The sequence below is a fragment of the Typha angustifolia genome, chromosome 14 (genome assembly GCF_048772165.1).
Source record: "Typha angustifolia cultivar Huaian chromosome 14, ASM4877216v1, whole genome shotgun sequence".
NCBI lineage: Eukaryota > Viridiplantae > Streptophyta > Magnoliopsida > Poales > Typhaceae > Typha > Typha angustifolia.
Genome location: NC_133252.1, coordinates 9408089 through 9434522, shown reverse-complemented (window position 1 = coordinate 9434522; position 26434 = coordinate 9408089). Strand labels below are relative to the sequence as shown.

The window sequence follows — 26434 nt, the reverse complement described above, 5'->3', positions numbered from 1 at the left end:
AAAAGAAGAAGAAAAATTTAAAATAAAAAATAATGATTTAATAGGTAATATTTGTCAAGGGGGGGGTCTTATGGGCGAATTAGTCCCCACGTTCCCACGAGCCTTCTCTGCCGCTTCTCCCACCTAACACCCCTCACCCACCAAACCCGACGAAACTATTCAGCGGTATTCTTTACTTGTATATAAACTCCTGCCCTTCTCCTTCCTTCCTTAGCCAGGGATCCCTACCACGATCTCTGTGCATCTAATTCTTCTCTAATTTATCCCCATCCCCCTTCTCTTTATTTTACTTCTTGATTTCCAAAAAAAACAAAAAGAAAAAAAGAAAAAAAACAAAAAAGTTCGATTAGATCTGACCATAATGGCGCTTAGGATTTCTACCTCTCCGATCACTGCCAGCTTGAAGCATCAACATCAGAATCGCAAGAAGACGTACCCTGATGCTTTCTCCTCTCCGCTCCGATCCGCCGAGGAGCTCGCCTCTCGCCTCGGGTTCGAGCTCGCCGCCGCCGACCTAGAGCGCCTCTTCCGATGGACCCCACCTCCTCCGTCCGCCGGCGGCGGCATCCCCCTCCGCGTCGCCTACCAGGGTTCCCGTGGCTCCTACTCCCAGGAGGCCGCCGCCGCCGCCTTCCCCTCCTCTGCGGGAGCGGCCTTCCCCTGCCACCACATGGAGGCTGCATTCGCCGCTCTCGAGGACCACAGCGCCGACCGCGCCGTCGTCCCCCTCGAGAACTCCCTCGACGGCCCCATCGGCCGCAACCTCGACCTCCTCCTCCGCCACCCCGCCGTCGTCATCTCCGGCGAGCTCCTTCTCCCAGTCAACCACTGCCTCCTCACCCTTCCCTCCTCCCACCCCTCCTCCCTCCGCCGCGTCGTCAGCCACCCCCAGGCCCTCGCCCACTGCCGCCGCAGCCTCGCCGCCCTCGACATCGCCGTCGAGGAGGTCCCCTGCGCCGCCGACGCCGCCCGCATCGTCGCCGAGGAAGGGATCGCCGACACCGCCGTCATCGGCAGCCGGATCGCCGCCCGCGAGTTCGGGCTGCGGGTCCTCGAGGAAAACCTCCAGGACCAGGCCGAAAACGTGAACCGCTTCCTACAGCTGGCTCTGGGCCCCACCCCACCTCCCATAACCGGACGCGAAAAGACCACTTTAGCCCTCTCGCTGCTCAACGGGCCGTCGGATCTTTTCCTCGCCATGCGGATCCTCGAGAGCCGGGGCGTTAAGGTCACCCGGGTCGACCACCGGCCCAACCGGTCGAACCCGGTTCGCGTCGTCGTGGAAGAAGACAAAGAAGCCAAGGGGATCAGGCAGGAAAGGGTGTACATGGACTACGTCTACATCTTAGACGTGGAGGGAAACAGGTCGGACGTCGAATCTGCACTCGCTAGGTTGGAGGAGATCACTGGGTCTCTACGAGTATTGGGGAGTTATAAATGCACGTACAAATTATAGTAGCACAAAATATATTATGGATTTATGAATCCCTGCAAGAAGAAGGGGAAAAGGGGAACTGAATCTGTGCATATTGAAACTTTTTTTTAACAGATTTCATTTTATTTTTCTCTCTCTCTTCTTTTCTTTTCCTTTTTTTCTCTTCACTTGTAAGATGATATGAAAGAATAGAGACCCAAAATACCAACTTCAATTATCTCGATTTGCTCCAAAAACACCATCAATTTTTTCTTTTGTTGTTGCTTGCATCAGAGATTCTGTGTCTTTAGATTCCAGAGAAACTATTAGACAATATTTAGTTTTCTTAAAGACTCGGCTCCAAGCCTAGTAATTCAAGACCATCATGTTTGTAAAGAATGAAGTAATCAATCCACCCCTAGATCATGAATAATAACCTCGAATTCAAATGATGTCACAGGATTTAGATTACAAGGTAAAATGAAGACAATATTCTATTATTGGATTTAGATTCGTCAGACAAGTTGTTTCTCCTAATAATGATGTTGATGTAGTACAATTTTAATTTTAATGCAACAATTCGATTATTAGTTCTAGCACTTTCAACTTGGGTTTGTAGCTTTTGAATACAATTAGCTATATATATTTATATTAAAAACAAATACCTATATATTTGGCACCTTTCAACCACTCTTTGTTGTTAACCACCAAGCTAGCTGGCCATAATTATTCGTCACTAGTATCATCTATCTGTCATTCAATGATTTGTTTCTTTACAAAAAGTATCTACCATTCAATCATAATTTATCACAAGCTTATTATTACGTTTGAGAGAGAGAGAGAGAGAGAGAGAGAGAGAGAGAGAGAGTAAAATTATTATCTCAACTGTATCCAAAACAACGCAAAAAGCTCTCAACTCTAAAGCTATTATAATGCGAATTGATTGGCAAAACCTTGCTGTCAACTTACGGTAATGACTTTACTTAAATAAAAACTTTAACTTTATCTTTTATATATATATAACTAGACCTTACAAGAGAAGAGACATCCAATAATCTCTATAGTTTTTTAAGTCATAACCCACAGAAGACGTACTCAACCAAGCTTGGGTTGAAGAAAAAGTCATTAAAGAATCCAACCACCTTGAAACGTAAGCCCATAGATTGCGAAACCTGTTATGTTTATATAATTATTCCCAGCTTTGTCTTCCATTGCGTGAGATCAAACAAATACGCAATGCTTAGCTAGCGATCACTTGTTATTGTTTTTGTTTATATATATATATATATATATGGTTCCAAAATCCAAATCCATTAAAATGTTGGTTAAATATATAATGATGATCGGTTACTTCTCTCTCATATCATCGGTTTTCTTTTAATACTGTGTGATTTAAATTAACCATATTAGCCCAATAAGCGATTCCTGTTAGAATATCAAGCAAAAGCCTAAGTCATAAGGTCGTATGTACGATTTGAGTCTACAGTAGCTCGTTTCTTGGAGGGCTTGCTAATTATCTAGTTTGTCATTAGCTTAAGGGCTCAGAATACATTGGAATTAAAACAAATAAAGAAAAAAAGAGCTTAATAAATCGCTATTAACAAAGCATAATTCTATATTACAAAGACCTAACTAGATGTACAACCGATCTGGTCGGTTGTTACCCCCAACAAATAAGACTGCACCAATGTTGTGCTTCGAAATTAATACTAGTAACTGGAAACGCGTGTCACAATTAAAGCATCAGATGTACCAAAATAAATAAGATCACTTCTTCGGTACCGTAGAGATAATTATTTATCCATTGATTTGATAAATATCTAATGATTAAATCTTGAAGAGTATAATAGAAATGTAACAAATCTAAAAGATATTATCGGTTCAATAGATAATTATTATTTTTTAAATATATTATTTTACACATTATTTTTTAATAATTATATTATCTTAATAATTTATTAAGTAATATATATATATATATATTAACTTGATGAAAGTTTAATTAAATTTTATCTATTTGATTATTTTTTATTTTTTATATATATCTCTCGTTAGTTAAAATTAATTTAAATTAAATTTAATAACAGATAGAGATAGAGAATCATATTTAAATTAAAGTCTATCTCCAAATAATCAAATTTAAATAACTTAATATTAAATAATACCTCCTATAATTAAGGTATAATCATATCTAACAGAGAAAAATCTTAATAAAAAAATAACGTGTAATCCAGAAGTTAGGCACACGTAATAATGTTCTTGACTAATATGTCATTTTTTTAACATAGTGTGGTTTTGGAATCAGTACCAGGTGTGAAAACTGAGTATTTTAGTCATTAGATTAAGATTATAAATTTAGAGTGGTATTAAAGTATTTGCCAATAAATAATGATAGAAAATTATAGTTTACCCCATAATAACTAAGCTTAATTTTAGACTGTACGTCTTCCTGAAATTTTATTTTAAGTCACAAACACCTTGAAGTTGTATATAAATTTATATACAACTTCAAAACTACCGGTGAAGATAATGTCCAAAATATAAAGATTAGTTGTTGCAGAACAAGAGGAGTACTTTAGTCTTTTTATATTAATATTTATATATGCTGCACAGTATATATATATATGTTAGCCTAACTTATATTCTTCCCTAGATTATTTCACTTCTTTTTAGAGTTATTTTTCTAATCCAATATGCTAAACGTTTTACTTGATAGATAGATTCCTGACCAAGTACTTCCAAGGACATATATAGGTAGATCCAAGCCATTTAGATGCCTTTCAAGTCTTCAACTACTTATATTTGTGAATAATTTAGAACATTAATGCCTTCAATTAGGTAGTAGCATCAGCACTACGCATTCAATGACGTAAAACTAAGCCACTTATAAGTTTACTAGATAACATTTAAGGTTGTGGGTCTAAATCTGTCACTAGCTTGATGCAATGCAATCTAATGGATTCTAGCTGATGGAGAATCTACTTGCCACCTACCATTTCCCATTGTGAGAGACTAATAGAATCATAGTTGATCATATCAAAGGTCTCATCTCTAATGTCGAATAATCTAGGAAACTTAGTTCTTAAATAGGTGTTTTTTTTTAATGTTTTTAATATGATTCAAACTTCTGTATTTTACTTTTAATGTCTTAAAAATAAATATTCAGAGAATATCGAATATTCCAATAGTTTCTGAAAATAAAAATACCTCATTTGATCTTAATGATCGGTTCATGATTTACGTTTACTCAAGATATTAAGGTCGTTTTGTGTCTATCATTAATGTAGCTTATCTATATGATAACTCTCTATTAAGAAAATTAATGTTAGGATGCTTTTGAAGCATTAGGGTTTGAGTGATAATATCAAAGCAGCTCTTAGAAGTACTCCAACTTCTTCCAGTTGAAATTTTCTTATCTATATCATAATTCTCTATTAAGAAAATTAATGTTAGGATGTTTTTGAAGCATTAGGGTTTGAGTGATAATATCAAAGCAGCTCTTAGAAGTTCTCCAACTTCTTCCAGTTGAAATTTTCTTCATCCTTTTGATGTTCTAAAGATTACTACAGACTGTTTACTCTTTAGTTCATTCTGTAGGCCCTCCAAGATTGTACACACTGTTTACTATTTTTACCTTGTAATGTTTTTACACCAACCAAGAAGACTCTTTTCAACAATCAAACATTCAATTTTTGCTCTCAGTTGAAGTAAATCATTGAAAGATGCTCAATATTCCCCACCTACTCCAAGCTAAGATATTTCTCTAAGTTGGTAATGGTAGGGGCACAAATTAATACTTCTCAACCACCCTATGATGGCAACTTCATCTTCTAGAACTGATCTTGGTCCCAAATAACAGCAAGTTGATTGAGAGCAAAAGAAGAATTAAGCAAGTTGACAAACAAAAAATGGGCACTAAACTCTCAGATCATCTGATATATATGTGATTGTTTCAAGCAATAACAAACATGAGCATGCAGATGGGTACTTGGGAAAAAAGGAAAAACTAAAGAATGACAACCTCTATTGTTTGTTTATAGGCTGTGATGAATTAGTATGATATGAACACAGATTGCAGATACTTATCATGTATGCTATTTTATAATGAAAACACACTGTTATGTTAAACAAATTTCTGCATCGACGTCGGTATGATGGTATGATGCTACAAATAATATTTTTGAAGAAGGAAATATAAAATATGATTCACAATAAAGAGGAGTTTACCAGTGAAAGATCTTATTAACTTGAGAATGGTAAGAGATTGTTAAATGCTATATGACCATACTATAATAATTAGTATGAAAATATGAAAAATTATATTTTACCTATCTAATTTTACTTCACCTCTTTATGATGTACTTTAAAGTAAAATAGTACCTTTTAATATATTTAATTAAATTATAGGTCGAATTTGAAGATTCATTATAAACAAAGGCGTAGAGAATTTGATAAGTTTTTAATATATTTAATACCTTATTTTTATATGAAATTGTAAAAAACACTCTGGATTAGTTTTGAACTAATACTGTAAATATAAATATTTTATTTTAAAAATAACTAGAATGCCCTTATTTTTAAAATGACTAAATGCTATTAGTATGACTTGGTTGAGGATATTTTTATAATTTTATTAATATAGTTGACTTAACCTAGATGTTTGGTTAAGTTTAATTAATAGATCTAATAATATAGTGTTATATGTAAATTTTCTTTAAAAATAATACTGACCGAATTTCAAATAATAAAAATATTATATATATATATATATATATATATATATATAATGTCATATTTTTGTCATATGAAACTCAATCGATATTATTTTAGATGCATTAAAGAGTTCATTAGATCTTCTACAACTATCTCTAACGAGGATTTTTCAAATTCAATATCTAGTTTGATTAAATACAATGAAAAAAATTACAATTTCAATTTAACTATATCAATAAGAGGGTAAAGTAACACAAATAAAATTATGGGATTTTTATAAATCACATCCTATATTTTGCCTATTTTATGATTCGCACACCCATCTTTGGGGATTTTATAACACGACCTCTCTTTTTCTCTATAATATTCATTTAACACCCTCAGTTAACTTAATCTAACCATAATCAAACTATATGACACCAGAAAGAGAATATTCTATTATAATCCACTATGTAATTTATAACATTTTTAAATTACTCTTGTACTTATCTCTAATTTTATTCATAATATGAACATCCATACTTGTTGCTTTTTCTCAAACCATAGAGAACATCACATAAATGCCAAGCCAATTTTAGAATTTTCAAACTCCAAGCCATAGAAATCTTAGAGCTCTCCAATCGCTAAGCCGATTTTGTTGCTTACAACTTTAAAAATGAAAGGGAGATGAAGAAAATTTGGGGAAATATGAAGAAAAAAAGGGTTTAAGCTAGAGAGAGAAAGAAAATTAGGTAAAGTTGGGGGGAAGCTTCTAAAGTTTGTACGTGGTAGAGATTTTGGGGGATTTTTATGGGCCATGGGTTTTGATATTATAATTTTGTAAGGTAGGGTTTAGTTATAGATAAGAAGATTTAGATTTTGTGGGGTCAAGGTTTAGTTTAAGGAAGAAAGATTTTGTGGGGATTTAGATTAGGTCAGAACTTTTTAAGGGTATTTTAGTAATCTTTGAATTAGAGTCACATAAACTATATAACATGGTTAATGTCAATTAGCCAAAGTAACATTGGGGTATTAAATGAACATTATAGAAAAAATGAGGAGTCGCGTTATAAAATCCTCAAAGACGGAGTGCGAATCACAAAATAGGCAAAATATAGAGTGTGATTTGTAAAAATCCGTAAGCTAAATTTAGGTCTAATCACAAGGTGAGTAAAATTTAATTTCATATGAAAATACATTAGTTTATAAAAGCATGGTTACCCTTATTTGATCTAGAAAATATGAGCACTAGAAAATTTGAGCGTCCAAAAATGCTTCTTTTACTATGTTATGATCACTAATTTTCCATATATGGCTGTAATTTGGATCAATAGGATGCCATTTTTGCTTTAAATCCAAAGTATTAGTTAGATTCAATTCTGACTAATATAATTAATTAGTTTGAGGTTAAGCCCCGAACTCGTAGTTAGTTTCATGTTTTACTCTTAATTTTTTGAAAAGTAAAGTTTATTAGATATAAAAAATATAAAATGATATTTAGTTACTGAATCAATATAAAAATTTCTAAATCAATTAAAAGTGATTCCTAAACTTAATAGCAAATAAGGCCCGGAAAACTAACACCAATTAGTTGCGTAATGCTTATAAACTCAATGAAGCAAAGAACTAGTCGATTGCCGTCGGCGACTTCTCCCCTTCTCTCCTCTCCATTCTCTCCTCCTCGTAGGAGTCGTTGTGGTCATAAGGGCCGGTTAGGCTTGTCCGTGGGCAGGCCAGCCCAGTCCAAACCAATCATTAGCTGCGTGGGCTACACCTACACGGCCCAACCTGCTTAGGTGGGATGGTGGCCTTTAGGCTAGAGCTAGCTACTACAGCCCACCCCAAATCCTTGGGCCTCAATTCATCCCAATTAAGTGATTTAGATTAGTTATTAATTTTAGAAATCATATTGATGGTTAGATTAAAATATACTATTTATTTACTAGAGATTTTAGTTATTTCACTTAAATTTAGGCGAGTGGATCCAATTTTGTTTTTATTCTGTTCGTACTTCATATTTCATACAACATTCAGTATTTTATTTTGTGTGATATCATTATAGTATCCGTTAGCAATATATATAAATATATTATTTTTGTGTATCCTATTTCTTTTTCATACAACTAACTAATATATTGATTATGAGTAGCTAAATAGATATATTTCATAGAACAGCCAAATTATTTTGTGACTTTCTATGATGATTGAGTCTATCTAGAAGTCTAGAGAGCAAACTTTTTTTAGATCATTACAATAACTTTCTTAAGTGGCTCTTATGGAGATTAAAAGACAACCCAATGCTAGATCGAAAGACCTTATATGGTAATTTTAATATCTTTCAACGGTTAGTGAAAGAGATATAATATATTTGTCGTATAATGATGCCAGAAAAGAAATTAATTGTTTATCACATACTGATACCTTCTAGTGATCTTAACTAGATTAGCTAAAAATAAAATAAAATAATAAGTATCATCTCGAGATGACTTTTAGTTAATGCGAATCCATTGCACACAGAGTCAAATAAGAAGTATAACATTTATTTAATATTGAAAAATTTCGCATAACAAAATAGTAAACATATTATAAGCCTTGTGCTTTATTATTATTTAATTATTATTATTATTATAGAGCATTATTAATATTAATTTTGTGTTATAAATTAAGTAGCCTAAAATCTTAAAATCATGCTTATAAATTTTAGGACTTATTTAATTTTTAAGTGAATTTCATTGGGTGAGCTCCTATTATAAGTAAATTCGTTTAATAAACCAGTTAGATGTTGTTCCATACAAATAATTAGATTATGATTTGCTTTGAAAAATGATTTGAATCCTCTAATGTTTTTTATAGAAATCAAAAAGTTTACAGTTAATTGTCAGCACTGGTTCTATGGTGTAGTGGTTAGCACTCTGGACTTTGAATCCAGCGACCTGGGTTCGAATCCCGGTAGGACCTTTGCTTGTTCTTTTTAATTTTTTTCTCATTCTAAGAATGATATTTATCATTCTTTTCTGATGTTTAAACTTTAAAGTGTAAATATATTTATCTCTAGATTTCTTTTCTTACAAAATGATTAGATTTAGTTTCTACTATGATATCTCATATTATTATATACTTTTTGGACCATTTTAAACAATTTATATAAAAGCAAAATAATTAAGTTCAGTTCTAATCATGACTACTTAGATGTAACTAAAAGAAATATTTTAAATACTATAATTGAGAATGATGATATTAAAATTAGAGAAATTTATCAAAAACATCTTACGACAATAGAGATATTTACCATTTGACCTATAACTTTTTTTTATTTTGAGTCTCTTAAACATAGTTTCAGTTAATTTTAACCGAACAACGGCTAACAAAATAGAGAAAAATTAGAAAAAAAAGCTAAAATATGGTTCCCATTTTATTGTTATCTTAACTTTACAAAACTTATTTACTTGGGTATATATATATATCATTTATATATAAACTAATTCTTACAAGCTTACTTGTGCTTAAGGTCGCCTTAAAATTAAATTAAATTCGGACAGATTATACTTGAAATTAGGAGTTTTTGACAGAATACGTCTGAAAAAATAAACAAATAAAATATAGTTAAATTGGTTAACTCTAAATTTATTTACTTGGGTGTATATATATCACTGGACACTAGTAAGTACTAGTCCATGTAGGGCTATAGACGGATCTGCGTATAGGAGGAGATTGTAAGGCTATTAGCAAGGTAAATCACTGTCTTGTTCAATGGTCTAGAAGAACGACCGTACTAATACTTTTTGTGAAATTAAATCAATAACTCCCCATCAGCTAAAGTAACCTACTGAATTACAAAAATACACCTGGACCTCGAGAAGAGTTTTTTTTTACCAAATTAGTCATATTCTAATTTTATATTTATAAAAATAGACTGCTTTTCAAACTTATTATTAATAAGTGAAGTGTATTTTACTGTATCTCTAATAAAAATACTAAACTAATTAATATTTTATTTCTAGATAAAAATACTAATTAATTCAGTATTTTTATTTTATCTTAAAATACTGATTATTTAGCGTTATATATATATATATAAATCTTTTTAACTTAATCTTTCGACCATTAAGAAAATAATTTATTTTAATAAAAAGTAAAATAGAAAAAGGGCTAGTTTGGTCAAAAACTCCTCCATGAACGATGATGCCATGAGTACACCCGTCACCATCCAATTTAACTCCACTTTATTCTCATATACCGCGTCTTCTTCCTTTTATAACTGATCATTATTCGGAAGAGGGAAGAGGGAAGCGGTGAAGCTAAAATTCGAGAGAAGCAATCGGTTTTGGACATCAGAGATGGGGGTTTTGTCGAACAAGATCGAGAGGGAGGAGTTGAAGCCTGGGGATCACATCTATTCTTGGAGGACGGCCTACATTTACGCCCATCACGGTACCGCTGGCTTGCTCTTTTCCACTCTTCTACTCGTCTCTTATAGAACTTAGTTGATTTGATTGATCTTTTCTCTATCTGCTTCTCGATTCGTTTGATAGGGTTAGGTTTGAATGGGCGGCGTGGAAAAAGGAATCAGAGATTTCTTCAATGAGAATATAACCGAATTTTTATTTATTTTTCACTTTGTCATTCCAATCTCCGTTGATCCGTCGCAATTCCACCTAGAAGCTAGTTCTTCACCATTAGGAGTAGAGTGTGATTTTAATTATACTGGCAAATCCACTGTTCATCATTAAGACGTTTTGAAACTTAGGTTATCATATCAAGGACTGCATGGAAGCACGGAGTTACTCTTATCTCTTAGGCAATAACTAGCCTTCATAAATGAGATCAAGGAAATCCTATCAGACAGCCCACAAAACAACAATAGCAGCAGGGACAGAAGGAAACCATAGAAAACCGCCAATGAAACCATAGAAGAGCAAAGAACATCAAACAAGCAATACAAACAAAGGAAATTCTAGCAACAGCACTTACCAATTATAGGGGACCTCTATTCACAAAAACCAAACAACAAGTAGGGCCTTTTCTACTTTAGGGCCGTTCTTACTTAGTGCAGCATCTGTTTCTGTATGCATGAAATTACTTTTAACTATTACAACATTTCCATTCAAGATAAAAATTTGATATTATATCAAGAACTGCCATGCCATTGGCATAGTTGACCCATATCTATTGTGCTAATACTTGCCGTGGTGATGTATGTACTGCGGCAACCTGTGCTACCGTCTCCTTGTGCTCTGCTACAGCACATGACATGCCAATGGCTGATTATACACTCTATGTAGCAGCAAGCAACTCTATCTATAACAGAGAGATGTTTGAGACTTAGATTTGATAATTTCTGCTTTAGGTATTTGTTAGTTTCTTTTTTTTTTTTTAAATCAAATAAATTTTTTTAAGCCTTAACAAGCTTTAAACATCTCTGAGAAGTTTCTCCATCTAGGCCTCTATCTATTTGGCATAAGAGAACATCAGTTGCTTATTCCCTTTGATATTGGATACATTGTTATTCTTCAAATAGAATTGAGGAATGACAGAACCTAAAATAATTTGTCAAAAAGAACTTCCTTAGCTTGCGGCATCAATGATCCTTCCTCCCATTCTCATCATGGCCTTAAGGTATAAACTGTTATAGCAGAAGTTTGAAACAAAATTGAAATAGATAACAAAAGGGGCAAGAACAAGCAATTTGATGTGAGCTCTTTAAGAATTGGGACAACTGTCAGACTTAAATGTCCAGGAATTACAGTGGAAGTAGAAAATATTTTCCTTTTTAATGAGAGAAAGTGTTGTTTTAGGATCTTGATTTTCTTTTTTGTCTTGATGAAAATGAAGAAAACCAAGACGATGAGGATGACCTCCCTACTGGCTCCCTCCCTTGGATCCTCACTCTGAAGCAAATTGATTTAGTGGTTAGAAGACGAAAGAACAATGATTTAGTGGGAAGAAGACGATTTCAACGAGCAATTGGATTAATGATATTGGAGGGATCATAGATGAGAACTGCACAATAATAGGACCTTTTTGTCCAATGAATTGAATCACTAGGGTTTTATCGCTTTAAGGGAGTGGAGTTATTTGCATTGTATGGTTAAAATAACTAGGTATATGATTAGGAACTTAGGATCTGTGAGGTCACCTAACAAAGGGTGTCTTTTGATGCATAAAGTGAAAATATGAGGTTCAAACTAGACATGTAAAAAATGTAGGGTATAAAATGTAATAAACAACGCGTGGTGTTAACTAAAATTTTCTCAAAACTAAATTATATCTTCGTCAGTGTTGTCCATCCTATTTGCGTCTGCGCAAATCCTAAAACTTGTGTAACAATTATGCGGATGTGGGAGCTCTTTTGAGCTAGTTCATTAGTCTGTTCTTAGAGGTACTAACAAGTGGTTCACTTTAACTAACTTCAACTACAAGATAGTGTCTGATTAACAGTTATCTTGCTTCACTTTAATTTACATTGTAAACCACAGTTTTTTTGTAGTAAAGATCTTTTTGTTTACATTCCAATCCCAACAAAATAGTGTATCTTCTGGCTTCCGTCCAGTTTATCTCCAGATTAGCAAAGTTTACCTTTATCTCCAGCTTTAATTCTTGAATGTGTAATATCTTATTTTTATCCAGAGGAGGTGTTCACATGCCCATAGATCCATGTGAACTGATCTTTAAAAAGTACCTGAGGTGCTTCATTGCTTAGTTTGATTAAATAATTCTCTAAAGATTGTTATTTCTTGCTATTAAGTCATGTCCCTGGTTTTTTTGGACATATCAATTAACTTTTCTAATTTCATCAAGTCCCTATTTTATTTTGATTCACAAAGTAATATCACCATCTCCAGCTTTATTTGTTGAATGTCACCCTCCCTGTTTAAAAACGTGTCAATTAACTGCTTTACTTTCAGCAAGTCCATAATTCTATGTGACCTGATCTTTGGGAAGCAGCTAAAGTTATTTGATTTCTTAGTTTAATTCTTTAAATCGTAGCTCTTTTTTGCTGAGAAACTATTAGTAGATTGAGAACTGCCATCTCCTAGTTCATTTGGTGTTCTTGATTAAGTTCTGCAGCTTGGTCGTTTAGCATCATAGCTGTCAGAATCAGGGATCCTTTAGTTTAGCATCATTTGGTGTTGTTGATTAAGTTCTGCAGCTTGGTTGTTTAGCATCATGGCTGTCAGGATCAGGGATCCTTAAGGAGGTGCTTCATTTGCCTATTTTAGAGCCTATATCAGACTATCATTGTTCTGTCTAAACAATTATTATTATTTTTACTTTCTGTGATATAATCTAGAAATATGAGAGTTAATATTTGTAAGTATAGCTGTCTCCTTTTGACTTTGTACATGAATGGTTCCTTCTGTAAATAACTCTTAAGTATCTTTTGTTGACCATCTTTCTCTGCCTTCATGAGAAGCTCTTATGTAATTCTGCTAGTTACGCTTTCACATCATGCCTATTTTTGGTCCCAAACCACCCTTCGAGTGAGAACCAAGAAGGATGGTTACGACTGGCTGTGGTAGGTTAGACATATTCCATTTCAACAATTATCAAGTTTTTTTGCTGCTAATTAACCTTCTCCAGAATGTACTGGAATTTTTTTTTTATAAAAGAGAAAAAAACTCTCCAACATGTATATTCTTTGTTCTGAACCATACTTCTTCTAGTGTCTAAGATTGATTAATTTTTGTATATTAGGGATATATGTTGGAGATGGAATGGTTATTCATTTTACTAGGGCAGCAGGGCAGGAAACTGGAACAGGAACCATCTTAGACCGGGTTCTATTCAGCTCCTCACCCTCAAATATGGGTATTGTCTGTGAGAGATGTGGCGATCAGAGCAACCTACATGGAGTGATAAACTCCTGCCTTGATTGCTTCTTAGCTGGAGGCAACCTCTACCTTTTCAACTACTCAGTCTCCTTAGCTTTCTTCCTTGCTAAAGCTAGAGGAGGAACCTGTACTCTTGCTACTTCAGATCCTGCTGTGATTGTCCTTCACCGTGCCAAATATCTCCTTGATAATGGATTTGGCACGTATAGCTTATTCAAGAACAACTGTGAGGACTTTGCCATATACTGCAAGACAGGTTTGCTTGTCGTGACTGAATTCAGTCTCGGACGAAGTGGTCAGTTGGCATCCTTTAGCGCTGCAATCAGTGCAGTAACATCTTCACCTCTTCGTTATTTGACGACAGGTGCTACTGGATTGACAGTGTTAGCCGGTGGCATGTACTGCATTGGCCGATATGTATCTGATATTGGCATTCGGCGTGATGTTATCAAGATTCCTGTTGCAAATCTTGTTGCACGAGCCAGAATTGAGGGACCTGCAGCAGCAGCAGCAGCAGAAGCAACAATAGCAGCAACTGCAGTAGCAGCAGCAGCAGCAGCGGCAGCAGTGACAACAGTAGCAACGGAGGTGGTGATGGAAGCTGGCGCTACTGAAATGGAGTGCTGTGCTGCATAAAAAGTGAGTCTTGATGTCAAGGATAGTAACATCACATATCTGTCTTTTTATTTAGAATTTCGTCTGTATGTTCTGTGATAAGTGCGCTACAAACAGGTCGACTTACTCAGCTGTGTTAATTTGCTCAGTTTGCTGGTTGGTTCGTTCTTGCTTTGTCAAGCTTCCTTTCAGCTGATGACAGTTTGATTTGGTGTTTGTTTTGCATGTTTTAAGATAGCATTTCAATCACAGATGGCTTTCTTTTAAGACCAAATCAGGAGTGAGACAGATTTGAGATTTTTTCCATTTCTATATTACTCTTCACAATTCCCATAAGATCAGAATCGCCTTCAGTCAATATGAATTGTAGAAATTCTAAATATTTACCGAATCCATAGATATTTTTTTCATAATCCATAGATACAAATGAATTAGTATATAGTTAATTCATAATTCATATCTAAATATGTATTCCTCCGAGTAATAAAAGAAAAACACGTAAAGGAGCTAAGAAAATAAAAGTACGACAAATATACAAATTATTTGTTGGTACATTAACGTAATCAAATCACATTTCTCGGTAATCCATAGATACAAAATGGATATTAATACATAATATGATTACCCGCATATACAAAATGGATATCGATACATAATATGAGAATCCAAATATGTAAAATATGAAACCGTAGATATATATTATGAATCCTTAGTGATAAAATTAGAATCCATGTATATATGTACATAACACTGATAAGAAAATTATGCTTGAATATAAAGATAGATTCTTGAGTTCGTAGTACAGCAGACACTTAATTATTTACATATTTTGAAAGTCTAGGCTGTTCGATCTTATGATATGCTTTACATTTTTGCATTTGACACCTCTTTAGTTTTACCCTTTAACTCGTAACATTTTGTATTATCTAATATGAAAATGATAAGTACTGTCATTTTTGTTAACAAAAAAGATTTTATAATAATTTACTATTGGAGCACTATCTGTATGAAAAAAAAAAAAAATACTGTTTTAGATTTCCTGTCATTCTTTTAAAAGTTAAAATTGACATTAATCCAACTCAATTTGGTGATACGATTCTGATGCGAATCGGGTTAGATCATATCATCTTAAAGGGAGATTGGGCTCAATAGATTGAGTCTAGTTATCTTATTTGGTTATTTGGTTTAGTTAGAGTCTTAGTAGGTTAGGATTTTATTTAATTAGTTAAATTTAACTCTACACAGTTTTGAGAAAATATTTTCAGAATATTCTACAGATATCCGAATAATATCAAACTAGTTGGATAATGACTTCTCCTGGTTCGGAATCTATCTATGAAGAAACAAAAATTTAATCCGAGAAGATAAGGAAGACTGGATTAGTTGATTTGTTAGGGTTGTTTGGAGTGTTTTTATGTTAATTAAAGAGTCCTTAGGGTGAGCTAAAACCCTAGTTGGGATATCATCTTATTATTGGAATTGGTTTTAGCCTTATCTCTTTCTCTCTTTGTCTCTAGCCATTGGCGTCTTCTCCCATCGTCCAAGTCTTTGGTCGGCTTCTTCCAACCTCTAACCTTCTTCTTCCAACCTCTAACCTTCTTCTTCCACAACAACTTCTCCCCATTCACACCACGAACTAACCCTAGCATCCATATAGCTATTGGAGGGCTATCAAACTAGGATCTAAGTTTCAGAACTGTTGCGGATCGGATTAGGCCAGTTCGTAACAACTGGTATCAGAGCCAACTTTCCTCGAACCACTATGGCTACCATAAGATCCAAGGCAGCTAAGAAAGTAAGTGATCAAGGCGTGGAGATGGACTGCGTGGCTATATCAAGATCTCCATCCCCTTAGAGTTCTCGAGGACGGATAGAAAGCCCTCCTGATCTCACGTAAACCTTATCACTTATGGCATAAACATTGTTAGAGATAAAAGCCACCCTTGTTGATAGGAATGAATACCCTCCAAGACGTACCCTTGAGTGTCATAGAAGACATGAAGAACACCCCTTACCTAGAGAGGGGAACCGATGAGGATCGATCCTGGAGGCACCTTGGAGACAACGCGATGAGCCGCATAGGCACCGTACTGACTTACCTCCCTTTCACCCGAGGGAACCTATGGCTCCACACCCAAAGGAGGAGCCTTGGGATGAGTGGGAGGAACTCCCTCATTAGCCAAGGGTCCAGTAACAAGAGTCGCTTCATCGAGGACGCGAGAACGAGCGCGACCAAATGCTACAACCCCGCACCGTTTGAATTGATTTTTCTAAGTTCAGCGGTGGGGACCCGTTGGATTGGATTTATAAGGTGGAGTAATTCTTCACATATCAAGGGACATCTAATCATCAAAAGGTGTTATTGGCCTCATTCCACCTTGAAGACGTAGCAGTGAGATGGTATCAAGCAACGCATCGCGCACGCCCCTTTGCCACTTGGGAGGAGTTCGCCGATGCGCTTTGTGTGAATTTCGGACCTTCGGACTATAAATACTTCCAAGCCACCTTGACGAAACTAACCCAAAAGACTTCTGTAAGAGTCTATCAAGAGGAGTTCGAAAGAATCAGCAATAGAGTCCATGGGTTGTCGTACTCGGCCCTTAAAAGTACTTTCATCTTCGGGCTTCGTCGTGATATCCAAGCGGAAGTCAAAGCTACCCGTCTTGCATCCTTGCTAGAGGCCTTCTTAGTTGCACAAATGATGGAGGAAAAGATACAAGAATTGAAAGCAATATACCAACCAAAATGGACCATATTGGAGTCGACAACCATGGAGCAAACGCCATTGAGCAACCCGAGACCGCTAGCCTTGGGTATGCCATATTCGGGACAGACTCGGCCAAATCCAAGCGGGCCAGCCCCACCTCGAACCGAGCTAGATCCTAAGGACCTGCCAAGGTTGAGAGGTCGACGCCTCCTACCAGCGGACATTGAAGATCGGCGTTCGAAGGGTCTATGTTTCTATTGCGACGAGCGTTTTGTACTGGGCCATAAATGCGCTAAACAACCTGCTGCCATTATGCTCATAGAGAAGATGATCAAAGATGATCCAGAGGGCGCCATGGAGGACCAATCGTGGGAAGAGCATGGACAAGCCGAAAAGGATGCACACTCAACAAATCAAGTACATAAGATTTGGGAACCACCATGAACACCTTGAGGACAAAGTGGTTGGAAACGTGGTGGATTGATGCGAACCAAGTTAGATCAGATCATATCAAAGAAAGATTGGGCTCAATGGATTGAGTCTAATTATCTTATTTGGTTATTTGGTTTAGTTAGAATCATAGTAGGTTAGGATTTTATTTAATTAGCTAAATTCAACTCTGCGTAGTTTTGGGAAATTATTTACAAAATATTTTACAGATATTCGAATAATATTAAACTAGTTGGATAAAGTCGGCAACCTCCATATCTACAAATTTGATATTCATGACTTCTCTAGATTCGGAACCTATCTATGAAGAGACGAAAGTTTAATCCGAGAAGATAAGGAAGACTGGATTAGTTGATTTGTTAGGGATTGTTAGGATTGTTTGAAGTGTTTTTATGTTTAAGGAGTTCTTAAAGTGAGCTTCTATATATATGTGGAGGAAATCCTAGTTGGGATATCATCTTATTATTGGAATTCGCTTTAGCTTTATCTCTTTGTCTCTAACTATTGGCGCATTCTCCCACCTTCCTTCTTCTACTGCATAAATCTTTGGTCGGCTTCTTCCAATCTCTAACCTTCCTCTTCCACAATAACTTTTCCCCCTTCACACCACGAACTAATTCTAGCATCCATATAGCTATTGAAGCTAGGATCTAAGTTTTAAAAACGTTACGGATCAGATTGGGTCGGTTCGTAACAACTAAACCAAATACCAAATAAGATAATTAGACTCAATCCATTGAGCCCAATCTTCCTTTGATTTGATCCGATCTAATCCGATTCGCATAAGATTCTTGATGAAGAGCCGCAAAAGTGAGACATATATATATATATATATTTTTTTTTTTTTTTCATTTATAATGTACAACAAGAGAATCCCAACACGTGACATTTGTTAGCTTAAAAAAAAAAAAAGCTCATTTTTCACAACAATTTGTTACCCATCCAATAGATATATTAAAGGCGGCCTCCTCAGTATACAAGGAAGAAGAGAGAGAGAGAGGGAGAGCCACGTTTCTTTGATACAAGTGCCACATTTGCTAATAGTGAACAATACTAGAACAAGGTATTAAGACTAAGGGTACAAACAAAATATAAGAAGGAAGCACAAATATAACATATTCATAGATGCAAATGGCTTCGGCTTAGCTTGTGGCTCCATCGTGATCTAGTGGTTGAAGAAATATCTTTGATAAAGAGCGTATATATAGTATCTGTCGTCGTCCAATTAAAGTCCAATTTGGTTTCATGCTGTCGGAGCAATTTCTTCCTATAATTTTCCGTTAATTCGGAACGGTTCTTTCTATAAGAGAGGGCGCAATTTGAAAGAGAAGAGGTCAACGGTAGCAGCACATAGAAACGATCTATTCCAATGTCTTTTTCCTTTTATAATATGCACAAATTGGAAGAGAGGAGGAGAAGTCACCGCACCGAGATGTCTTCTTCCTTCTATAACTGGGCACGATTTGGAAGAGAGAAGGGGATGAGGTGAAAGATTGGAAAGAGGCAATTCGTGACTGGGTACTAGAGATGGAGATTTTGTCGAACAGGATCAAGAGGGAGGAGCTGAAACCTGGGGATCATATCTATTCTTGGAGAAAGGCCTATGTTTACGCCCATCATGGTATGGATATAACTTAGGTTTGTTTGATTGATCTTTTCATCATTAGGGTTTTCTCCATCTACATTGCTCACCCAGCTTTAACTTGAATTCCAAAGTAGGAGTAGAATGTGATCGTTGTTGCACTGGTACCGAATTAGTTATTAGAGCACTCATGATGTCTTTGAAACCATGTTTGAAAGAGTTACCTTTGTTGACATATGCGATGAAAGATGCTAAGCAAATCCACTGCTCGTCATTGAGATATTCTGAATTCAGATATTATATCAAGGATTACATGGAAGCATGAAATTAGTCAACAGTTGTAGCATTTCTTCATTGAGATGTAGCATCAACTTGCACTATGCTGCAGCACGTAGCGTGCCAATGGCCAATTATATACTCTATGTAGCTGCAAGTAACTCTATCTATGCATGACAACAAGACAGACAATTTCTGCTCTACATATTGTTAAAATTCTTAACAAGTTTCAAATATCTTTGAGCAGTTGCTTATTTCCCTTTGCTATTGAATACAACGTTATTCTTTGGACGCAACTGAGGAATGACAAAGTCTAGATGAGAATCTATCTAGAGAATTTCTTGATCTTGAGACATCAATTGAAGATTTGAAACATGTAACCAGAAAGATTCCCTAGAAGAAAACAAAGAGGATATGATGCAAAATTGAAGAAGCATCTCGAACAAGGTAAAATAAATCAGCCTTTCTGGAATTAATAGGTTGAAATTGTTCATGTTTTAAGAAAAAGAAATCCTCAACTGTCCTCAACATTTTTTGTTTCAGAAAAAGAGAAAGAAAGAAAAAAATTCAACATGAATTTTACAGATCTCAGGAAGTTGTGTGCTAAAACTGAGGCACTGTCCTTTGAATTATGATTAGATCCATACAAATTTTATTGGGCAACCTCATGGTAAAATTGCATGGAGATCTATGCTTGTAAGTTCAAGGAATCCACCCTCTAAATGAAGTTATTTAAACCTAATGAGGCTTTTCAGTTTTAACTTTGACTTTCTATGTTATATTTCTTCATATTTCGTTTGCTTGGTCCCATGGCATCAGTTTCATCTTTGGTTTGTTCTATCAGCTTCAAATTTCAGCCAAAATTTTCATTTGATATTTTGTAAAGTTTAGAAAAGTGAAAAAAATTAAATATCCTTGAAAGCAATAAATTTCACCATTTTGACACCTTAAAGTGCAAACCAAATTTTTTGTGTAGCAAAGATCTTTTCTTTTACATTCCAAAAGAGCCTAACAAAATTGTGTATCTTTTAGGTTAATTTCAACTAGCTATCCAGTCTATCTCCAATTTGACTCACAAAGTAATATCTTTATCTCCAGCTTTGCTTCTTGAATGTCACATCCTATCTTATGCAAAGGAGGTGTCCACTAATAGCTCTTAGCTCTACTTTCTCAAACCCATAATTCATGTGAACCATTTTCAAAATGCTCCTAAAGTGTTTCATTGCTCACTTTGATTAATTAAATCTTTAAGAGGTTGTTATTTGACTACTTATTTCTTTCTACATATACTTCACATCCCTAGCTTACATCAACTCTCTCTTTTTATTTTGACTCATGAAGTAATATCATATTTCATCATCTCCAGCTTTATTTTAAATACATCACACCTATTTAGAAGACGCGTCAAACAACTGCTTTACTTTCAGCATGTCCAGAAGTCCATGTGGTCTGATCTTCAGAAAGCAGAAGTTATTCTATCGCTTAGTTTAAGGATAATTATTTCTTGCTGAGAAAGCACTCTTCGAGTTAGAAGGATGGTCGAGAACAGTTTGTGGTATGTTAGACATAGTCTGTTCTTACAATTATTTATTTTTCTTGTTGCTTATTGACCTTCTTCAGCACGTACTGAAAAAAAAAAACCCTCCAATAATCATATTTTTGGTTCTGAGCCATACCTCTTCAAGTGACAATGGCTGATTTTTATTTCTTTATTTGATTTTTTCTGTATATTAGGGATATATGTTGGTGATGGAATGGTCATTCATTTTACTAGGGAAGGTGGGCAGGAAACTGGAACAGGAACTATATTAGACTTGGTTCTAATTAGCTCCTTGCCGAAGAATTTGGGTACCGTCTGTGAGAGATGTGGTGATCAGAGTAAACGAGGTGGAGTGATGAACTCCTGCCTTGGTTGCTTCTTAGCTGGATGTAGTCTCTACCGTTTCAACTACTCAGTCTCCTCAGCTTTCTTCCTTGCAAAAGCTAGAGGAGGAACCTGCACTCTTGCTGCTTCGGACCCCGCTGATATCGTCCTCCACCGTGCCAATTATCTACTTAACAATGGATTCGGCATGTATTGCTTATTCAAGAACAACTGTGAGGACTTCGCCATATACTGCAAGACAGGTTTGCTTGTGGAGTCTGCATTCGGTCTCGGACGAAGTGGGCAGATGACATCCGTGGCTGCAGCGATCAATGCAGTAGCATATTCACCTCTTCCTTACTTATCAACTGGTGCTGCTTTACTAGCTAGTAGCATGTATTGCATTAACCGATATGTATCTGATATTGGATTTCGGCATGATGTTGTCAAGATTCCTGTTGAGTTGCTAGAGACTTGCAGCCGTAGCAACAACAGCAGTAGCAGCAGAGGTAGTGAGGGAAGCTAGCGTTGCTGAAATAGACTACTGGGCTACATAAAAAATGACTCTTGATGTCAAGATTCGTAACACTACAGTTTTATCTTTTTATTTAAATTCCGCGTCTGAATGTTTGGTGATAAGCAGAAACTGATCGTCTACTCCGTTGAGTGTCTTAATTTGCAGTTGGATTCCTCCAGGGTATTATATCAAATAACGTAAAACAATAACATTCATAAAAGTAAGTGTTTAAATGACAAATTCTGAAGAAGAAAAAGAAAAGGAAAAAGAAGAAGAATAATTACCAGCAGCATATGAAGTAGAAGATAAAAAAGATGATAAAGAAGATAAGTACGGGTCATTTTTCTCTCTCTTATAGTGTCCCGTAAATAATAATAAGGCACTAAGAGCAACTCCAACCGGGCTTCATTGCTAGCTCCAATAGTGGGGCTCCAACCATGCTCCATTTTTTTGAGCTTTTTAAATATTTTAAATTTGCCTAATAATTATTACATTCAATAATTTTAATTTTATTTGTATCTTTTATTAAATAATCTAGTTAGTTAAACTGAGTATATAATTAGTTTTACTAATCGGTTTTGAACAAAAATAGTACCATTGAAATGTCTAACTTTAAAATGAGTCTAATATTAAATTATTTTTGAGTTAATTTAAAATTTAAAATTTTATTATTTATAAAATGAGTCTACTATTTATTATTTATAAAATAAATATGTTAATTATTATTTAAAATCAATCTATTCTAAAATATAATTACTCAAAATTATTTTCCAATGTAAATCGTTTATTATTATTAGTTTCCAACTTTTCAATGACTAAAGGTTGAGTAATTTTGATATTTTTAGTAAATGACATGTAATGCTTATTTTGATTTTTATTTCGTATAATATAATATCGATACGTTTAATTAAAAAATTAGTAATTTAAAATTACTTATAAAACTATTGGATATTTAGTTTTATTTTAAAGATCTCGATGAGAGTTTTCTAACCATATATTGTTTTATTAAAAAATAATAACACTAAAATGACCTATTAAGTAATTTAAAATAACTAATATATATAATAATAATAATAATTATTATTATTATTTTAATAAATATGGAGCCCGATGCATTGGAGTGAACTAGGCTCTTGGCTCTATATTGGATTCATATTTGGAGTCTTTGGAGCATTAGTTGGAGATGCTCTAAATGACAGAATGGGCAAAATTAGAAAAAAAATAAGAAAAAAACCTCAAGTGCAAAACAAATATAAAATTACCTTAGCCTGCCAAATCAAAAACCAAATAGATTGTTGTTGCAGATAACTCTTTTTCTTTCTACTTTCTTAGATAACAAAGAAAAACTTATCATATTAATATCTATTAGGCAGCAACGCTAAGAAGAAGAAAAAATCATACCAGTAACCTTACGCATAATGCTCGCATATTTTGCTTTAAACTTATTTAATTTTATGTTTAGCCACGGTTTAGTCATAATTGAATCTTATTCTTACTGACGTAGAATATCTCAGGCCAAACCGATGAAGAATAATCTGTATATTCTTTTTCAAAAAGAAACTTATCACAACGAGTTGCTTACTGTCTGTGTACTTGAAAACTAAGAAAGCTAAGGCTAAATTTGGACCTCTATTTCCTCAAAGGATACTTGACTGGAAATATTAATAGAGCTGCCGAATTATTATTATCTAGTCCATTTCAACCTACTATATTATGAAGTCAGAACAGATCCTTTTTATCGTTTTTCCCCATGAGTTGAGGTCTATATATATAATTTCTCGTTTTAAACGTTTCTTAGTTTCCAAACCTTATTAAGTCTTGTTTACCAAAACAATTACTCTACACGGTTTTACTGGTAGTTAAACGAGACCGAGTGTACCATTCAAAGGAGTCCATAATCTTGACTTCAGACTATAAGAAATCAAACCGTACAATCTAAATTCTCACAATAACCTCTTCTTCCAGACTCGATCACATTTGAGAATTAAGATGGCGGATCTGAACAAGGGTAACTACTGCACAAAACTTCTGATACTTACGTGGTCTCAAGCTTTCAAGTTGAAGCCTAAAGACCATTGAAGAAAAGTCGGCATGGACTCTAACTGGCAACTGTATACAAGTATTGTAACCGTACTTTGTATTCTTTCAAGGAAATTAATAAAGGATATTGATTGATATATCTTTAATTAGTTGTTGTATGTTGCGTGATAACGTTTCTTCTTAGATTGAAGCATTAGACGAAGAGTTCTTATGAACACTAGCTCATGATTATTCACAGCTTGTTATATGTTTGTTATCTTTCGTTGTTGCTGCTTAATATGTAGAATTACTCTTCATTCATTATTTATCGGAACTCCTTGAATTTTTAATAAGGGATATTTTCATTTCATTACTTCCGTTATGTCTTTATTTTAGATTACAAGCCAGCATTTTCTTACTTTTAATTTGATCCATGCCTTTTCATTATATTCTAAAGAACACTCTATCTAGCGAGGAAATGAGAATCGAGACAAGCAGATCCTATGAGAGTAAGTTTCAGCACAATTACGACGTTCAGATGCACTATTATAATTCACCACCCAGACAAGTTGGCCTAAAAAGAATCCCACCACCTTACCTAGCATGCTTGCTCTATAATAATCCAATGACAACTATACTAGTTATTCAGTTAATTTTTTTTTTTGTATTCTATTAAAGATACAGGAGTAGAATTTAAAGAAAAAAAGAAGTTAAAACAAAGAGTGTAAACCGTAATAAATACATAGTACAGGGTGTGAAACATATGCAAAATGGAGCACGTCTCACGGTGGTAAGGAAGCTACATTTTCTCGTTGCGAAATTGAACTCGTAAAAACATCCGGATATGTGGTCCAACTTCTTCCCCAAATATAATCTCAGTTTACTTTGACTTATAATTCTTATTACGTGACCATATATAGCTATGTGTGTATCTGGGACACAATAAAGTTGGGCGCGTTTGCGACGTAGTTAAAAGTACATTTGACCAGGTCTAGCATTGAAACCTTTAGACCAAACCATGCAAAATCAAACAGACTACGTACTTCTATTTATATCCCCCCTCCTTTGTCTTATTTCTTATCATATCTACTATTACAATTTACAAGCTTAGTGCTCCAACTCAATCGAGAGAGAGAGAGAGGGAGAGAGAGAGGGAGAGAGAGAGAGAGAGAGAGAGAGAGAAGGATTGAGAATTAGTTCTTTGCTGATGATTAAGATGGGGTTCGTTAGTGTCAGAAGAGATTGGTGTATAACATTGTTGCTTGTTATCTTGCTCGTTTCGCACTCGCAACCTCTACTAGAGGCGAGGCCTCTCGAGAAAAGCCAATGGTGGACGGAAAATAGCGATGGTCTTCTGAGTTCCTTGTCGAATAACCCCGTGCCGTCATCCGGCGCTTCGCAAGGGACGCATAGCCCTGGCACTCCCGGTGGATCGAGCTAGCTTACTTGAACTGAGTGGAACTTGCTGTGTTAAGTATATAATGGCTCGGTAATGGGCAAAGAAATTAAATAAAGTTATTGTATTCTCTAACAACTGTTTGATTATAGAATAAATGAGATCTGTTCTCTTTTACGTCGTATTTTACCTTTACTTCCTTCTGGCAATGTCGATAAAGTTTGATCGATCAAAATACAATTGAAAACAAATTACTTGGATCCATCTCTCTCTCTCTCTCTCTCTCTCTCTCTCTCTATATATATATATACACGCACTAAAGAAAAAATTATTTATTATGTGAAAATCTTTGAAGAAATGTCATATCTTATTTCTAAATGTATATGAGTTTAACAATTCTAATCTCTCTCAATACAACGGTGGTTCAATCCTCATAAATGTTCTTTCAACTACCAACCCTAAAAAACCCACTTTAGTATTTATGATCAGGTTTAGATTTGGTGATTTTTTGTGTTGCGTTTGAACGCCCTCGAGGGCGCGTTTGAATGCCCTCGGGGGTGCGTTCGAACGCGCCCAATGTCAATACAATAGAACCAAAGTGGCGTTCGAACGAAGGAGGGGGTTCGTTCAAACACCTGCAGAAACAGCTGCTCTCGGGTTGGCTCGTGTTCGAACTTCTGAAGAAAGTCTGCTCTCTGGTTGGCTCGCGTTCGAACTCGGCTGGGATCGTTCGAACGCCTGTATCACAGACTGTTCTCTGTTTGGAGCTCGGGTTCGAACGCCCCATGGCCCGTTCGAACATGCAGTACAGAAATGCTGATATATGCTGAATATTTGCTGAAATTGAATTTGAACCAATTTTTAACAATCAGTAGAATTCCTGATATCTGTAGGTAGTTGATCTGGTTGTTGGAATTCCTATGCTGTAACTGGGATCTGTCAGACTTGTGGATTAACCTTTGTTGAGGTTAATTCTGTTTTAAGTTTCAATGAAACGAGGATAGAGCCTGCTTGTAAAAAATAAAAATAAATAAAAACAAAAAAAAACAAAAAAAAAACAAAATGGAGAA

The 26434-nt window shown here is 35.1% G+C and overlaps 3 protein-coding genes and 1 non-coding gene across 4 annotated transcripts; all 4 read left to right on the top strand.

The window, feature by feature from the left end:
* Positions 1-361: 361 nt before the first annotated feature.
* LOC140775705 (arogenate dehydratase 3-like) lies at positions 362-1456 on the top strand. Its single transcript, XM_073119111.1, has one exon. The coding sequence runs from the start codon at positions 362-364 to the stop codon at positions 1454-1456; it is 1095 nt and encodes a 364-aa protein (XP_072975212.1).
* A 7536-nt stretch (positions 1457-8992) lies between these two features.
* Positions 8993-9064, top strand: TRNAQ-UUG (transfer RNA glutamine (anticodon UUG)). Its single transcript has one exon. It is a non-coding gene; the product is annotated as a tRNA-Gln (tRNA).
* Positions 9065-10350: 1286 nt separating this feature from the next.
* On the top strand, positions 10351-14827 carry LOC140776536 (protein LEAD-SENSITIVE 1-like). The gene is made up of 2 exons (XM_073120270.1): positions 10351-10537; positions 13802-14827. Exons 1-2 carry the CDS (start codon positions 10444-10446, stop codon positions 14572-14574), a joined length of 867 nt encoding a protein of 288 aa, XP_072976371.1. The 5' UTR covers positions 10351-10443; the 3' UTR covers positions 14575-14827.
* Positions 14828-19237: 4410 nt separating this feature from the next.
* On the top strand, positions 19238-21968 carry LOC140776541 (protein LEAD-SENSITIVE 1-like). Its single transcript, XM_073120278.1, has 2 exons — positions 19238-19331; positions 21303-21968. Exons 1-2 carry the CDS (start codon positions 19238-19240, stop codon positions 21956-21958), a joined length of 750 nt encoding a protein of 249 aa, XP_072976379.1. The 3' UTR covers positions 21959-21968.
* The last annotated feature ends 4466 nt before the right edge of the window (positions 21969-26434 follow it).

Coding starts and splice junctions, on each gene's coding strand:
- LOC140776541 (XM_073120278.1), top strand. CDS start 19,238: ATGGAGATTTTGTCGAACAGGATCAAGAGGGAGGAGCTGAAACCTGGG. Junction 19,332..21,302: donor CTATGTTTACGCCCATCATG/GTATGGATATAA, acceptor TCTGTATATTAG/GGATATATGTTGGTGATGGA.
- LOC140775705 (XM_073119111.1), top strand. CDS start 362: ATGGCGCTTAGGATTTCTACCTCTCCGATCACTGCCAGCTTGAAGCAT.
- LOC140776536 (XM_073120270.1), top strand. CDS start 10,444: ATGGGGGTTTTGTCGAACAAGATCGAGAGGGAGGAGTTGAAGCCTGGG. Junction 10,538..13,801: donor CTACATTTACGCCCATCACG/GTACCGCTGGCT, acceptor TTTGTATATTAG/GGATATATGTTGGAGATGGA.